The 18,136-nt window shown below is 36.2% G+C and overlaps 2 protein-coding genes across 6 annotated transcripts in view; one reads left to right on the forward strand and one right to left on the reverse strand.

Annotated features, from left to right (window-relative positions):
* The window catches only part of gabrb3 (gamma-aminobutyric acid type A receptor subunit beta3), a 184,381-nt gene that overhangs the window by 96,591 nt on the left and 69,654 nt on the right, over positions 1–18,136 (forward strand). For 3 of the 5 annotated variants that reach the window (XM_089134257.1, XM_039689713.2, XM_039689717.2), the window contains exon 2: positions 8,582–9,050. The exons of the other annotated variants lie outside the window; for them this stretch is intronic. In XM_089134257.1, the coding sequence (XP_088990383.1) occupies positions 8,956–9,050 (95 nt within the window). In that variant the 5' untranslated portion in view covers positions 8,582–8,955. The remainder of the gene's footprint in view (positions 1–8,581; positions 9,051–18,136) is intronic. 5 annotated transcript variants of the gene reach the window in all.
* The window catches only part of gabra5 (gamma-aminobutyric acid type A receptor subunit alpha5), a 43,227-nt gene that overhangs the window by 4,110 nt on the left and 20,981 nt on the right, over positions 1–18,136 (reverse strand). Inside the window, exons 7-9 of the mRNA XM_039689720.2 lie at positions 10,633–10,776; positions 7,583–7,735; positions 2,883–3,094 (exon numbers count right to left, since the gene is read on the reverse strand). Of these exons, the coding sequence (XP_039545654.1) occupies positions 2,883–3,094; positions 7,583–7,735; positions 10,633–10,776 (509 nt within the window). The remainder of the gene's footprint in view (positions 1–2,882; positions 3,095–7,582; positions 7,736–10,632; positions 10,777–18,136) is intronic.

Here is an 18,136-nt window from a genome sequence, read left to right on the forward strand (position 1 = left end):
ACGTCTGAAAATAAATCAATCGAGCTACCAAGCAACAGTTTCTGATGTGTAGCCTAATTTTTCAAGTTCAGTAAGTTAAGCCAAGTTCTCTCAAAATCGTTCAATACTGTTTGCATCAGTGACTAAAATATCAACTTCACATCGTTTCTTTTAGTAGGATGAAAATAATCGTATTTAAATTCTGAGAAAATTATACAGAAAGCAATCAAAGAACAATCTTTCCACACAGCACAAGTTTATCTGGACAACTCGTTATGAAATCAATGATGCACACTGCACAACGAAGCTCTTACTTTATGTACATCATCATGTCTGCATTGGTGAAAGCATTAGAGAGAGAGCAGAAACTGCGTTGCAATGATACGATATTCATTCTTGCGATCAACAGACTGTCCTGCTTGCTCAATGCTCATCACGGAAAAATTGTATGTGATGGGAATAGATCTAAATACTTTAAAAACTTCTCACGATGCGTTAATCTTGATAGCTGTAATAGTAAAAATAATATAATAGGTGTAGTAAAAAGTATTTGAGAAAGTTTCGCATGTAATACATGGATACAGTATTTCATATGCAAGCATGTCAGCCAATCACAGCAGTGGCTGGCTACACTGAATCCCACAGCGGACACACCCCTTCAAACAGAGCGTTCAAATCAGAGGCTAAAATCGGGCTAGGATAATTGCCTTTTATTTCTAAATTATGACTATTTTTGATCTAAAAACATACTAACATTATAAGGGCAACCCAGGAAACATTATAAAATAATAAAATAACCCCATGTCAGGGGACCTTTAAAATCAATTCTGTAACAGACCAACAGCCAATGCAAAGAACACAATACAGGTTTGATATGATCAAACTTCAGGGTGCAAGTCAAGAGTATGGCAGCTGCATTTTTCACCATCTGAGTGTAAAGTCGATTTATATTAGATTGACTTATTCCAATATAAAGAGGATAAATCAAGATGACACAAATGCATGGATCACTCTCTAAAACTCTAGAAAGGATAAAAACCTCTAGTCTTAGCTTAAGATAGCAATCGTGATTTAAAAAAAATAGATTTAACTACAGAATTTATCAAATTTGAGTGGCGAATCAAAAATTACAGGAGACCAAGTCTACCAAATCATAATCTTTTACATTTAATCATTTAGCTGACGCTTTTATCCAAAGCGACTTACAACCGAGTAGAACAATAGACGTAATTAAACCAGCAAGAGGGCAACAGTATACAATTACCGTAACAAGTCTCCGTTAGTCTAGTAGTTAAAACATTGCAAGTTTTTTTTTTTTTTTTTTTTTTTAAAGTTAATGTCAGACAGACAAGCAACTAAGGATCTTAAGTTTGTTTTATCAGTATGCTTCAAGGGCAGATAAATGTGGGTGTCATCAGCAGAGAAATGAATATGAATGACACCCAATCCTTGGTAAAAATTAACCCTGAAGGAAGCATTTATAGTGAGAACAAAACAGGAGCCAAAATAGAGCCTTGAACAAAATTCAAGGCACATCTAGATGAAGAAAAACCATTGAGACAAACAGAGAAAGATCTATCATGAAGATATGATTTAAACCAATCCAGAGCACAACATTTAATGCCCACATATAGTACAAGGCGCGAGATAAGGATTTTGTGGTCAAATCTTAGAGTAGAAACATGACTGAGTCCCCTGAGTCTACAAATAACAAAATATCATTTATAATTTTTAAAAGTGTAGACTCGGTAGGGACTATGATGCTTCCTGAACCCAGATTTAACATTTTCAAAAATATTATTTGACTCTAAAACAAACTCTTCAATTGTACTACAACAACCATCTCTAATTTGAGGCTTTTGAAATAAAACATACATTTGAAATAGGTCTACAGTTTGATCAGATGGTCGGGTCTAGATTGTCCCTCATCTCTTGAGAAGAGGGTCAAGCATGAGCGAAATGTTTCCCCCTCGCGTGCTGAACATGCATGCTCCGCTCCCAAGCAAACGACGCAAAGACCATGGGTGTCCTCAGGTATCATAAAACGAGGACACAGCACTTTCTAATTTTCTTTCAAATTCAGCTTTGCCATCACAGAAGATAAAAAAATATTTAAATTGTAATAATTTTTCCCAAAATTACTGTTTTTGCTATATTTTTTTTATCAAATGTGTGTATACCTATAATGCCAATAATGAAAAGTCTTTTTTTTTTACATCACTTACTGCTCTCGCCTAAAGAAGGACCCCACAGCAGTGGTTTTGGGCTTTTAGAAAGACTCCTCAGCAGGAGAGAAAGAATAAGCTGGTGTTTGATAAAAAAAAATGGAGGGTGACATTAAGAAAGCTGTGCTGGAGGTCCAAATCTGACCTTCAGAGGTCTAACTGTAGAACCTTTACTAACACACTCACCACAGTGACATGTGCACTGACCGCTCTTTGAATTCTGTTCAGTGTAAAAGAAAAATTACCACCTGGGTGAAAATGGATCTTGCGTAAGGGGAAACCTGGCATTTACATGAACATCAAACAAGCAGATCTCAGAAATTTCAACGAAGTGGCTGCTCTGAAGGGCATTCTGGATAAAGGCTAATAATTCATCTTGTGGAATTTCAAAATGTGACATTCATCAGCAGCTAACACAAATGCAGCACATCTAATAAAGCCGCTGAAATGAGTAAGTGTCACTCTCTGAAATGTTGTCACTGAGGACTCTCCAGCTGTTTGTGTGTATCGAAACAATTAGAAAAAAGCACATTATATAACCACTCCGAGCGATGCAGTGTATTGCGATCTTCACGTCAAAACTGAACTGACATGCTGTGCAATTGCACTCAAAAAAATACACTTTCTGAGAGTTGAACATCACGTATGCACAAAACACTCAAACACATACTAACTTACTTTAGGCTGCTGGGCTTCCAATGCCTTCTTTCCATCCCATGCCCAGCTGCGTTTGGTAAAGTAGTTGACTGTGGCAAACTCAATAAGCGCTGAAAACACAAAGGCATAGCAAACGGCGATGAACCAATCCATGGCGGTGGCATACGCCACTTTAGGAAGAGAGTTGCGTGCGCTGATGCTGAGGGTGGTCATGGTTAACACTGTGGTCACACCTGTCAAGGATCAAACAAAGATGTTAAAAATATTATAAGATAAGAGTTCTCTAAAGCAAAATTATGGAAGAGGATTAGGGCCAACCAATAATAAAAAAAATAAAACCATCCAAGATTAAAGTCATTATAAAACCAAGATTAAAGTCATTATAATGCGAGATTAAACGTGTTAAATTTCAAGAAAAAAGTCTAAATACAATCTTGAGAATAAACTCATTAAATAACGAGATTAAAGTCATTATATTGCGAGATTAAACTTGTTAAATTTCGAGAAAAAAGTCGTAATACAATTTTAAGAATAAACTCATTAAATAATGAGATTAAAGTCATTATAATGCGAGATTAAACTCTTTAAATTTCGAGAATAAAGTAGTGTTTTGAGAAAAAAAAAGTCGAAATGAAATCATTGTTCACACATAGAGGAGATGGCAGAGTTGTCCTCTTCCTTAATCCTCTTCCATACAAAATAAATGTACAACTGGTAAAAAAAAATAAAAAAAAGTTTGGAACAACTGTTTTTTTTATGTTTTTGAAAGAATTGTCTTATTCTATTACTCTGGTCTTCACTGTTACATGATCCTGTCAGAAATCAATCTAACATGCTTATTTGGTGCTTAAAAAATATTTCTTATTCAGATCATTGTTGAAAACGGTTTTTGCTGCTTAATATTTTTGAGGAAACCCTGATATAATACCATTGAGATCAGAAATTAATTTTTAAAATATAAATAAATAAATAATATAAAATAAATAAATACATTTATTCAGCAAGAACGCATTCTATTTATAGACATGTATTTCTTGATTGAGCACCAAATCAGCATATTAGAGTTATTTCTGAAGAATCCTGTGAAGTAATGGCTGCTGAAAATTTAGCTTTGCCATCACAGAAATAAGCTAAAAGAAAACAGTTGTTTTAGATTGTAATAATATTTCACAGTATTACTGTATTTACTGTATTTTTGAATAAATGCCGTTTTGATGAGCATGAGACTTCTTTCAAAAACATAAAAAAATTGTAAAGATAGTAAAACTATAATTTATTTTAAAAATGTAAAAGTGTTAAACTGTAACTTATTTATGCAAGGCAATGCAATGCTTTTAAAATAAAATTATTTGTGTGCCAAAAAATATAACAGTAATCCATAAAAATCTTTTCATTCATTTTGTGAATGCCACTACTAGTGACAGGGAAATTTTGTCTTTCATCCAACATAATTCTTTTCATTTTTAAAATACTTGATTCATGAATCATAAACTCATCTTAACAACAAAACAAACCAAAACCAGTGGGGAATGCTAACATTAATATAATTTTATTCCCAGAAATGCAGTTTATTCAAAGAAAAAAAAGTACAACAAAAGGTCAAACACAGCATCAATGCAGTTCAAATATAACCTTTTTTAACATCAAGCATGCCCTTAGAGTGAAAGTATCATTAAATATTCTTTATGCAAAGCACCTGACAATAGTTCTGGAGAATTGCTGAAGGAGCAGTGGTGTCTGTCCCTGTCAGAGGGAGATCTGCAGATTGCCCCAGGCAGCGGACACAGAGACTTTTAAACATAAATAGCTATGGTACTACAGTCTCTTAGGCATCAGCTCCGGGATTTCTCAGCCTCGGGCTATGCAAATAAAATACTGTCACATGTGCGATATCAGTTAGCGGGTCTTTAAACCACTGTTCATGGATATTTGTATAAGTGTGTGAGAAAGTGTTTTGTCTTGATGTATCCTTTGTTGGCCAGTCATAGAGATCTTGTTTGCGTGGGCACATATTCCTTGTGGACTGTCTGCTCGCTTGTTATTGCTGATTATTGCCAAGATACAATTCAAGGCCTCAGAATTAAATGGAAATGGCGGTGTGAATTCAGAAACAATCATCTGAGTGGATTAGTTCTTCATTCCCTCTGATTGAATCAGTCAATTCTGATTTCCATTTTGATGAGAATTATCGATGTAAGCAAAACATTAACTGATGGCCAAAAGGAGCAACAGCTAAGAATCCATATATGCCAGAAGAGTGAAAAGGGAATATAGTTCTAAAAGATGCTCTGCATACAGTCATGCCTTGGGGAGTAAATATCTGATGCTATAAAGACCACTAATGAGTTTTTTAAAAGGGGCAATCAGTGTGTGTTTCTATGTAAGAGATCTATAATCACTGGAAAAGTCTATTAGCTTTAGCATTCATTTTTAAGAAATCACATAAGGCTATATTTGGATTCACTTATTAGATGGAGGCCTGGGGCCTCATGTATAAAACTTTGCGTAGATTTCATCCTTAAAGTGTGCATACGCACATAAGGCAGAATTTGCGTACGCACAAAAGTTTTCAGATTTATAAAACCGTTCGTACGCCAGAACCTGCGCAGAATTCACTTTATAAATCCCAGTCAGCGGAAGATTATGCGGATGTGCGTCTCCTCCCCGAAATAACCACATATGGAGATTACAACGCCTAGTTTAAATATGCATATCCTCATCTGCATATCATTTGCATATGATTATTCATCCACGTGATACCAAGTTTAACGGTACAAGACGTAAGAAAAATATGAAATGCGGATGTGCCGTCACATTATTACAAACATTTTGTTTTAATGGCCTATATCCTTGCCTTGTTTTTGAATGATTAAATCAAATAGTGTTAAATACATTTCAGAGAAAGTTTTTCTCAATCTTTTCCACTGGCCAAATAGTATTTTTAATTGATTTATATTTTAATGGAAAGAGATAGACATGGTTGTGCATTATTTGCACGAAATAGTTTTCTCAGACAATCTCTAGTTAAAACATTAAAACACAGCATGCCAGAAGAAAAGTGTTCAAAAGCAATGCATCCACAACAAATAGGTCTATTTCTTTTTATTGAATATATATATATATATATATATATATATATTGTAACTTCTCAGTAATGATTTCATGTAGTTTAAGAGTTTAACTCATATTTAAAATATTTTATCTTATGAAAAAAAAAATATTTTTCATATTTTAATGGCATATTTAATCTAAATGTTTATATCTTAAGTAAAACATAGTTTAAACCATTCTCTTATTTATTTAAACTGTTATTGTGAATATGGACTGTATTTATGATTTGGACTCATAATGAAGATTTACGGTTTTACTTCATCTGCCGTTAGATTATAGGCTATGTGCGTCAGTTTCACCAAACGGCCCAACGCGCGTGCTGGCACGGTCATTTAAGAAGGGATGGATGTTTGCTTCAAGTGATGATAGGTTTGTGAAATTATATTTGTATTATCTTTCTGTAGATGTATAATTTTCTTTAGATTCTCTGTCTAATAGTAAGCAAAAAGACATTTGACTCCAGCTCACCATCGGTGTCGCCAAAACCCATACTCTTCTAAAAGAGTGCGTACGCACGGTCAAGAGCATCCTTACGGTGCGCACTTATTTACGCCGAGTTTATTTTTTATAAATCCCGATGTGCGCGTGGAAAATGCGTACGCATATTTCTATGCCCATTTTGTGCGTACGCAACGTTTATACATGAGGCCCCTGGTCCGTAGAGAATAAAACCTTTCTTGAAAAAAACAAAATCTGAAATATCAACAAATAAACAAAATCTGTCTTAGAGATCTATAATAACTGGAGAAAGCTATTAGCATTAACGTTAGCATTTTCTCAAGTTTTCAAGCAAATCACCAAAGCTATAAACATTATACACTTAATTTGGGTTTTCTCAATAAAGAATGATGCTTTTTTGCATCAAGAATTAGATGGTGAATTTACACCATCAACCAGCAGGGCTGACAGCAGGTTAAAGCTGCAGTCTGTAGTTTTTCCTCTTTGTCGCCATCTCTGTTCGAAATCTGCAATTACAGTCATTCGTGTAATTATCAACTTTACGTGAGTTGTACTACAACACCCTGGACACGGCACAGCGTGGATGAACACAATGTTTGAGGAGAGTGTGAGGCTGTCAGTCACCGCGCCGTGTGTCGATACTGGCATTCAGAATCACAGATTATTCTTTTTGGAAGTATGACCAACATAATAATTTTCACCAGGAAATGTCATCTGAACTAGTGAGAAACATCCACTTTTGTTCTGGTTCTGACATTGCAGTAAATCGCGCCGATTAAATCTAAAAATCGCATATCATGCAAAATCGTGCAAATTTTAGGCTACTTTGTTATGTTAATAACGCCAGCATTGCATAACTACATGTAATGTCCTTTCGATATTTATCATTGTTTTCTGAAAACTGAAAATTATAAACTAAATTAAATAAGTTGAAGTACTAAAATGTCAACAACAAAAAAAGGAAAACAAATTAAAGCTATGTAGAAATATATATATGATTATATAAATATATTTTTTAAATTACAAAATCTCAATGTGATCTCAACGTGGCATCCTCCATGAGGGGCGAACTGATTGATGTAGATTAAAAAAGGAAATCTGTATAAAATCTGAATTGCCAAAAAAAAAAAATTGTAAAAGGATGCACTAACCGAAGACAGTCCTGGCAGGGACAGATTCACGGTTGAGCCAGAATGAGACTTGGGACAGAATGACAGTCATGAAGCAGGGCATGTAAGTCTGAATCACAAAGTAACCAATCTTCCTCTTCAGGTAGAAATGGGCCATCATGACTGTGTATTGACCTGCAGGGGAACAATGAAACAGAAGAAGAATGAAATGAGAGAAAGGATGAGAATCGAAAACAGTAATGGAAAAATAAGTAAGAGAAGAAACAAAGGGACTAAGAGAGGGAGGGATAGAGTGTGATTAAACTCTTGGGAGGGATAAGTGCAAACCAGCTGAGAGGTTTAAAAAGAAAATGAGAAAAAGAGAGAGAGAGAGAGAGAGGTGGTGACACAAGTCAAGGGAAGATAGAGGCATAATATGAGACAAATCAAAACAATTGGGAAGTGATGTGATTATGGAATTTTTCTGTCAGTATTCTTTTAGGGAAGCACTTTGACATCCTGGATGTTGGTCTCATTAGCACCAAATAGTGGACAGTTTATGTAAAGTCTGACCACAAAGATGATTTGACTGTTTTAGTCAAACTTATTATAATAGATCACTTTAAATGAATAAAAACTACATAAATCACTAGTATGGAAATGGATAGAATCATCTAAATAAAAGCGACATTTATGATGTGCTTAAGAGCTGTCAAACTGTGCTCTGGAACATGGTGAGGTAAATCATTAACTAGAATAGATAAGAGAATACAAAGTGAAAAAACTATATATCCTGTTAACCAAGCGAAGATTGAATTTGAAGCTTTTTTGAAAAAAAAAAAAAAAATCCTTTTGAGCCACACAGTCTGATAAACTATAGAAAATCCACTGATGACTGCTGCTTTCTCCTGGCAAAATCGGATTTTTGTGTCCCACTAATCCCTTGTCACAATCTGCATCCTGTAGGCTTCTCTCTCTCTCTCTCTCTCTCACACACACACACACTGTCTGTCACATGTCTGTCTCTCGCTCTTTCAATAGTTACATCCATTCTGTCAGGCCAGGCCATCCACGTTTAGGATACAGCACGCAGAAAGAGAGTGAGGGAACAAAAAAAGAGTGAAGACAACACAGCGAAAACGTTAAATCTAGTCGGAATCAGAGGGGATAGATCAAGTGGATCAGATGAAGAGCACGACAAGCTGTTGAGCCTTGGAAGTCAAGGAAAAGTTTGAACATCGGGAGGGCCCTAGGGGCAAAGATGTCCTCATCACGAGGGGCTCGTCGCATCCCCTTCGGCTTGCTCACCCCTTTATTTCAATGACAGGGAAGAAAGAACGACTGGCAGCGCCCCATTTCATATATTGCACCTTGGATGTGCCCTGCTGGGTGGGAATCTTCTGAGAGCTGCAAACATGCGACTGTGGTGGATTTTACTGCTAAGTTTTTGGAGTGTTTATGGAGAACTCCCATTCATAGCAGAGAACAACGCTGCCATGTTGGTCAACTGGTGAGTGGTCTGCTTTTCTACACTTCAAAAAACATACTGTAGCATTGAAAGTCGACAGGAACGGTTGAGCATCTGAAGGGGGTCAGATTCTAAATCAATTTGAAACAGTTGGGAAGGACAGGTGCTATTTTCTGGATGGAAGTTCTTATTAATAAAAGGTGACAGGTTATCTGGATGTCTTTACAGTGCGGGCCATGTGATTGAATGTTGACATTTCCACCAGAAATAATTTCACCCCTGTATGGCGGCAGACTCTAAAAAAGTATTTTTTTTTCTCCCTCCTTTGCTCCTTCTTTCTTCTCTACCCGGTTTTCTATGTTGAGCTTAATGGCTCTGTGCTCGTGATATGAAGTACTGGTGTATCTATTTATGACTTTGTAAAGAGGTTTACACCTCAGATTAGCAGCAGTAATGACTGAGGCGGGGGGTCTCCCTGAAAGGAAGGCCATGGCCTGAAAGCTTGTGTCTAAAAAAGCCTTTGGCAACGTGATGACAGCTGGTGTACTTTGATGTGTAAATCAATCACAGTGAGAAAGAGAGATGGTTCAGCAGGGTTCAAAACATAACATGGTCAGCGCAGTTGGTATTGTTTTCCTAGCTCACGATCAAAGTACGATAAATGTCTTAGTGAATATGACTGGACGCCAGCTCAGCACGGTTATCATACATCCATAAAGGCGGAACAAGGGGAAGCCCCCGACTCCCTCCCCCAAGCTTAATGATTACAAAGCTAGAGGCAGCAATGATATGAGTGTATTACAAGTCCTCTTTACATAACCGAATTAAGCAGATGCCGCCTATCCCCCCCCCCTCCCTTCTTCTCTTGCCGGCTTGAGCCAATGGCGGCGGACCGACGTCACATGGTAAAAGCACAACTGATGGGTAGGCATGAGGATTAACCCTCCAGACCCAATGGCTCAGGATAAGTGTTGTTTTTTACCCTCCCTCTCTATCTTCATCTCTTCCTATGCTCATGCTGGTCCAAGAGACAGCTGGCCGTGAGTGGGAGGTGTAATTTGTCATCCAGCTTGATTTGAAAAAGCTATAATCACTACAGCTATCACTTTATTTAAGAGAGACGACGTCACATGATGTAGAAGAATAAAACTGAAAGGGTGTGATGCAACACATTATGGTCCGGCAAATAATCCTTGAGATGCAACAGGTTAGAAGATCAGATGAACTATGAAAAAATGACTCTCTGGCAAGTAAATAAAATGTTAGTGGACAGATCTATAAGGGACTGCAATGTAATTACTGGAAATCAAACTGTAAGCTAAACTGTTATTTACTGTTATTTAAAATGTATTACAAATGAAATAAAAAGTTTGTATAAAACTATAAACATAAAAATAAACACAAGTATAATAATAATAACATTAAACAAGTTTTTTAATTAAACAAAATTCTTTAAAAAAAAAAACAATACGTAAAATGCAGTATCGTGGCGAATAATGAACATTGTATTTTCACAATTAAGGGAGGAAACGTTTTGGACACCGGCCCTAACTGCCAAGTTGATTCACAGATCTTTTACCAATTGACTGACACTCATTACAATGAATGGGTCAAAGTGGTTTACCTCTACTTGTGCTGATATCTTCCGTACCAGCCGTGTGGCCAATCAAATGGTACTGGTTGAGACGTGACCCTTCCTCCGCCACTACCACAGATTTGCCAGGGCCTTTAGTCCACTTATACACAACTTCTGAGATAGGGTAGGCATCTGTAAAAAGACACAGTAGTTTACATTTTATTCCAGACACAAAGTTAGATTATACAGGTTAATGGCTTATTGAGCAGACACAGCAAGTGGCTAGAAGATTAGTTAAATTAAATGTAATCTGTTTAGTGCCATGTTTAAATAAGATTACATACATTTTAGTCACTCTCGATTGTACAGTCATTGTCAGTTGCAGGCAAGTTTCATTTCTCAGATTAAAGAGGTACAGTGACTACACCTGTCTGTCAATCATGGGAAAATATCTGCTTTCTTTATCAACAGGGACCATGTTTGCTGACTCTGCAAAGTGTAGAGCTGGGAGTTATACATTTAATCATCTGCACCTGGGTTGAATAATAGGATCAGACCATCAGGTTAAAAAAAGAGACACCTACACTTCTGTTGAAGACAACAGGATTGAACACTTCAAGTGATATGACTTGAAGAGATAGCAAGTCTTTGGCTGCGTTTACACTTGGCATTAACATGCAACTTGTATCCGGATTTTGTCCGGAAGTGTAAACGCGTTTCTGATCGGAATGTTATCCGATCAGCGTGTCCAGGATTGGAGGTAGTCGAGGACGCATTGTGATCGGTGCAATGTAAACACAATCCAGCCACCGTGTCTGCATTCACAAGTGGACGTCACACAAAACCCCGCCCACTGTCATTTTCCCCCTTCTCTCTCCGGAACTGAGAGCTGTGTGGCTTTGCGACACCATCGAATGCGAAGTACATCATGAAATGTTTACCTTCGCACCTGAAAGATGTAGAACATGAAATGTTTACCTTCGCACCCACAAGATGTAGAACCATTCATTTTATGTAAAGAAAGCACTTTTTTTTCTTGTTCTTTTTTATTCTTCTTTATTTTTATTTTTTGCATGCGAGATCTGATCTGTTATCCAGATACAGAAGCCAATTTATGTGGCTTATGATCCGATATCCTTGACTGGATCAAGGTGATCGCATGTTAATGGCAAGTGTAAACGCAGCCTTATTTAAAAAAAAAAAATAGCTAAGACCACTAAATTCAAAAACAGTCTCTCTCTCTCTTTAAAGTGTGTATATATACTTATGTAATATGTGATGTGATCTGGGAAAACCCGTCAGATGCCGCGCTGGTACGTTTTCAGTTAGGTCTAAATATAGATTGTATGTCAGTTTTTTGTTAAATTATTATTCTATAAAATCTTGTTTATGATCTCTGTATCATATATATATTGGGAAAATTCACAAGTTTAGTGCATAAAAATAGCGATTTATAATGGCCAGCTTTTAAGACTGTGTTTCTCTTTAAGAACACGCACAGCGGCGGAGCGGAGGGGAAAAAAAACAATATCTCCCGTTTAGCTCTCCTTCTCTTAAGTTAACACTACAAAGACAGTTCACCTATCAAAATAAACAAAATAACAGAATAAAGTCCAGTCCTGGGTAAACTACAACAGCCCACAAGTTTTTATTTATTTATTTTTATCCAGCGTTATCGTGTGGTGTGATGCGGAGCACAAGAGAACAACAGAGTTTGAAGCTGCTGGTTTAAAAGATCTTGCTCGCCTCTCAATCGTCCAATTTCAAAACGGTTTTCACAGGTTGAGTTTTGAGTTTGTAAGCTTTCGAATGATACCTAATCTATGATGATTACTAAAATATGTGATATGAAAAAAAGGCAATAGAAAAGGGAGCGCCAGTCATCCCGCTAGCAGGACGTGACTGTTAATTAAACCTGTTTTTCTCAAAATTCTGTTTCTGAAAATCATAGCGATCAGCCGAATTCAGATAACCATAACTTTTGTTACAGACAAACGATAAAATAAATAAAAACAGATTTGGAAAGGGCTTGAACCCAGCTTATATATATATATATATATATATATATATATATATATATATACACACTTTAAAAATGATATTATTTTAGTAGTATGTTGGAACAGTAGAATTACACGTTAAGAACAGATTCAACAAAATACAAAAACATTTTCAGTAGATGATTGTTTCACATGAAATAGCTGCAGCTTTACAGTGACTTTTCATATCACCCCATTTTTTTCACTTTCGACCCCTCCTTCCATCTTGACATTCAATCTCGTAGCAAAACATTAATCCTGCCACTCAAGCCGGATGTCTCCATCACAATTAAGATTGACTTTGCCCATCTAGACTGAGGGATTATTCTGCCAACCATCTACACACACACACACACACAGTATGGACTCTTAGATACCCCCAACAAATTCCTGAAAACTAATCTGAAGTAAAACAATTGTCTTACCCGACTACTATATCGATATTTATGGCAAGCCGTTTTAGCTTAAATTGTTCCCAGCCTTACTCGTTGTAATTTCATTTTTCAGAGTAAGAATTCAATTAGAGAGCTTTACAATTCAATTCGTACTAGTAGCAATTACAATTAGAGAGCTCTCTAACTCAATTCTTACTAGTAACAATTTTGATTAGAGAGGTCTCAAATTTGATTCTTACAAGTAAGAATGTAATTGCAGAGCTCTTTAATTTAATTACAGAGCACTCCAATTGCATTCTGACTAGTAAGAAAGAATTATATTAAGAGAGCTCTTTAATGCAATAATTACAAGTAAAAACTGATTCAGAGAGCTCTCTAATTCAGGTCTTACTAGAAGGAATGCAATTGCAGAGCTCTTTAATTCAATTAGAGTTATTTGCTACTAGTTATTCTTACTAGTATGAATTCAATTAGAGTGCTAATAACAATTCAATTAGAGACCTCTCTAATCCAATTATGACTAGTAACAATTGCAATTAGAGAGCTCTCTAATTCAATTCTACTAGTAACAAGTAACAAGCTCTCTAATTGTAATTGTTACTCGGCATAATTTGATTTGAGAGCTCTCTAAATAAATTTGTTACTAGTAAGAATTGAATTAGAGAGCGCTCTAATTGTAATTCTTACTAGTAACAATTCCATTGTAGTTCTCTAATTGTGATTCTTACTAGTAATTAGAGAGTAATTTAATTAGAGAGCTCTGTGATTTAAAAATGAATGAAAGTCAATCAAGACATATGACTAGTAAGAATTCATTTGTAGCCTAATTGTAATTGTTACTACTAAGAATTGAATTAGAGAGCTCTGCAATTGAAATTCTTACTAGTAATTACGACTTACAAGTACGACGAGTAAGGCTGGATACAATTTAAGCTAAAACGGCTTGCCATAGATATTGCTACCAATCTTCTGACTAACAGATGCTCCTCTGAAGCACTCAAATACAGTTGAATGTTTTTTTAACCCCCAAAAAGTCCCATATTTAATTGGGTGGTTGCAGAAAAAAAAAAAAAGATTTTACAATTTTGAAATAATGTAGTAACGTAATGTTGTATGTAAGGCATTTTCAAGTAGCTTCTGGCCCATCCTCATAGACATTTCTCAGAATGGACAGTCCACTTGAGGACAAGTCCACACATGACCCATTAAGACTCTGAAGGGAACCTGCCCAATGAGATTTTAAAGTTAATACAGAGTACTTGGACAGAGAGCATATTTAGATTCACACTTTTGGGAGAGATGTATGTTTAATGTTTACTGTAAAAAGTTATATAGTATAAACCCCTCTCAGGGGGGTTCGTTCATGAAACTTGAGAATAATTCTATAATATTTATACATTTTTGCATTCAAATCAGTGGGTAGTTTTACGTACAAATGTATACACAAAAATTCACTTTTTTCCATGAAATACGGACCAGCGTTTTTATAAAAAAAAAGTCATCAATCTAAATTTATCTGTGCTAAACTACCTTCCTCTGGTATTTTTTGTATGTCGCTATGTAACTTCGTCTACAAGCTTTTTCAATATTTTCCAACACATTCTCACCCCAAGGCGTCACCTTTGACCATGCTTCAATATTTGACGCTTTAGGCGCCCTTTAGCGTCAGTTACATGATGTGATCCTACGGCGTCATCTAACTGACGCTAAAGGAAAGTGTCAGTTGGATGACGCGGGTAGGTTTAGGTCTGGGGTAGGGGTAGGGTTACACGCAAAATGCTTCCCAATGTTATCATGCTTGTGTTCTGTGTTATCTCCCTTTCCATTTCTCTTCATTACTGCTGTCGTGATTATTGTGCATTTGGTATAAACCTTTACCAACTGTGTGATATTTCAGGCTTTATGAGAAACTGGAGACATTTACAGATATCAAAAAGATCAGTTCTCTTAGGAAAGGTATTTGAAGCTCGGTGCAAGTTCAGGTGGTGAGATGAACCAAATGAGTGTGAAGACAGTATTGGTACTAATTATGGGTGGTGATTGTAAGTGGATCTAATTGGATTGAATTTAGTGCACATCAGCTGATCCTATTTAGCTCTGGACCAGTTCGAGTTCAAATGGAAAACTATAAACTTTGCCTATGGATTGAATTAAGAAGGAGATTGAATTTGTAATATATATATATATATATATATATATATATATATATAATAACACCCTATTTGAGGATATAGTGGTGATTTCAGATTGGCTCTGAGCAAGGAAGTTGTTTTGCCACACTTGGCATTGCTCGAAGATCTAGCGAGAGTGAGTCTGCAGAGAGCGATGAAAGGCTGTAAATGTTGTGTGGAAAACCCATCTAGAAAGTTTGGGTGTGTTTTATGCAAATGACTAACCTTGTGCACACAACCGCTCCAAATTCACTAACATTAGAACGAGATTAAGAAAAAATTAATGTGTACTAACGTGCTGTGAATTTTCATGAGAAGTTCTCTTGTTCGTAAAAATCTGAATTAATCGACGTGATTATTAGTGAATGACACCCAGTGTTTGATAGAGCAAAGGAAGTGACAAGGTCTAGTAAATGGAGGACAAAATATTTCTCATAGGTCTAGGGTTGAGACTAGAGCGAAAACTAATGTAGCTCTTCATTAAGACAGGGTCACCATAGCCCACAGAGTGAATAGCCTGTAGAATCACCTTCTTACTCACACATGACTGAAATGCTTTTCAGTTCAAATAAATTGTTCAGTGAAATTGGCTTGACAGAATGCATGTGTGTGTGTATAAAGGTTTAGCTAAACTTAAGAGGCCTAAATCTTTGGGAAATTTTTTTGTCCTCACAAATACAGTGAAACATGTCAAAATCCCACAGAGACCCTTGATGAGATGTCCTCATTAATATTGTGAAACCAGCTTAGATGTGTGGGGTTTTATGTGTATTTGTGGTCAAAGATGTTACATTTTTTTTAATCTAATTTCAATATAAATGATAAATTATCATTGTAATTGTAATATATTAAATGTCAGGAAATTAAAGGTGCATTGTGCAACATTTTTCCCATTTTTCTAACCAATACATGCTTAAACCTTGTGTTTCCATAATAACACAAAGTGGATACAGAAGTTTTCTACTACCCCCGTTTTCCCCTTACACATAGTGTGTAATTTACTCAAATGCCTTTCCTTTCATATATCTAATTGACTTGCTGATTTATAACTTTATTACCTTTGAAGACATTATGACTGTAACAAAAGATTTGTTGGGCTGATGCTCCTTTGGTTATGAACAGCTCGTGCAAGCGTGCGTGTGGTCCATGAGCGTGCACACCTGGTTGCAGTTTTGCTTGTTGCCAGAGGGGGGCATAGTTCTGCAAAAACTCAGAGACTTGCACAATGCACCTTCAAAATATATTTAATTTTCATTTTGTTTTCTGTGCATCACATTTACAATCTACTCATGCTTTTAATGTAAATTTCAAGGCCTTTCAGCATTTAAAATCAATGACAACGTGAAGTAACTGAATTAGCCACTAGGTTTCTCATAAAGTCTATTTCTTCTATACTAATAAAAAAGCAGCACTCAAATCATTCCACATAAACATAAAAGTACATTCATTACTGAGTACATTCAGTAAAGACAAAGATTTAGCAAGGATATTTTCCACTAGCCTGAAACAGTGACCTTAAATTAACATTGATAATTCTATAAAACGACTTTTTTCACCCGATAGCATGAGTAATATATACTTGTATGCATAAATAAAATACAATTTCCTATAAACACAGCAACTTTCAACCTGTTCCTAAGGTCTGTCTTTCTTTACACTAAGATTATGAGGCTTGGCTGTCCTAAGGTGATTTAAATAGGCCTAGATCTCAACAAGTTATTTTGTAGACCAGCCTCATACAGTACATCCTCTATTGCTGACCTATATGCCTTAGCTTATTTCTCTTCCAAAACTCTCCGGGAAGAGATATATTGGATTAATCCGAACAAAACTATGACTCACCATTGGGGACCTTTACAAGGTTGAATTATCCCCCAGTAATCTTTGGTCTACAGTATATAATCTTTTGAGGTGAATCTGGCCTGGATGGCACGAGAGCCTGAAGGCAGTATTGCAGGACTGAAAGCACTTAATATATATTTTATTGTTACTAACGTCATTAAATAAACCTTAATGGACATGGCAGAAAGTAAATGTCAATAAAGAGATACAGAATGAAGAATATGGAGTCAAAGACAGAGAAAAAAATATATGAAACTATTGAGTTTATTGTCAATTGTTCTCCATTCATCTAGAAATCCTACATTGCTGTACTTGTGTTTTCCCTACAAAATTGAAATAATAGACATTTTAATTCAAACCAATATATATTCATTTGTAAGTGGGTTAATCTACAGTCAGACGGTCATTTAGAGAGTTCAGAGCTCCAAGACACTCCCTAGTCTCTTTCATCTCACCTAATAAAATAATTTCATGAAATCAATATTTCATGTCCAGCCATGCAATAAGTGGGATAATGTACAGTCATCCAATCTTTACTGCAAAATAAACCCTCTAAGGGTGATACAAGACTCTTCAGCTTCACATCAGGGGCTATTTTGTGAGAATGACTCTCTGACTATAGCCTGGTCCCACCAGACTCTCCTACATTTCATTTGTACATGGAGTCTGGCATCGCTCCATTGACAAGCGTTAACTTCCTTGAAGTTGGGTACTCTGTAGAAGTCTTAAACAATTGGATCTGCCCAGAATCACTCTGGATCTGCCATAACCCAATCCCTAACGTTTGGTCGTGACATATGACATCTCAAACTAGCGCACAACATCAACGTCATCATTCTCAGTCACTCCCTCTGTTCGCTGATTGGCCCGGTAAAAAAATTGACCAGAGAAACACAAAGAATACACCACAATCCTAGACGCAGTACTGAAGGAAAATAAAAAAATGGAGCGGAAGTACGTAGGAAGGCGGATCCAGGCTACTCTGACTATACATTAATCGTGAATTCATGCCTTTGTACAGGATTCACTCAAGGTGCTTACATGTAAAGGATAATATCCATAGTCAGAGATGTGCATTGTGTCTGTGGAGATTAACTACGATAAT

This window comes from Pimephales promelas, chromosome 8, assembly GCF_988280905.1.
Source record: "Pimephales promelas chromosome 8, fPimPro1.hap1.1, whole genome shotgun sequence".
Taxonomy (NCBI): Eukaryota; Metazoa; Chordata; class Actinopteri; order Cypriniformes; family Leuciscidae; genus Pimephales; species Pimephales promelas.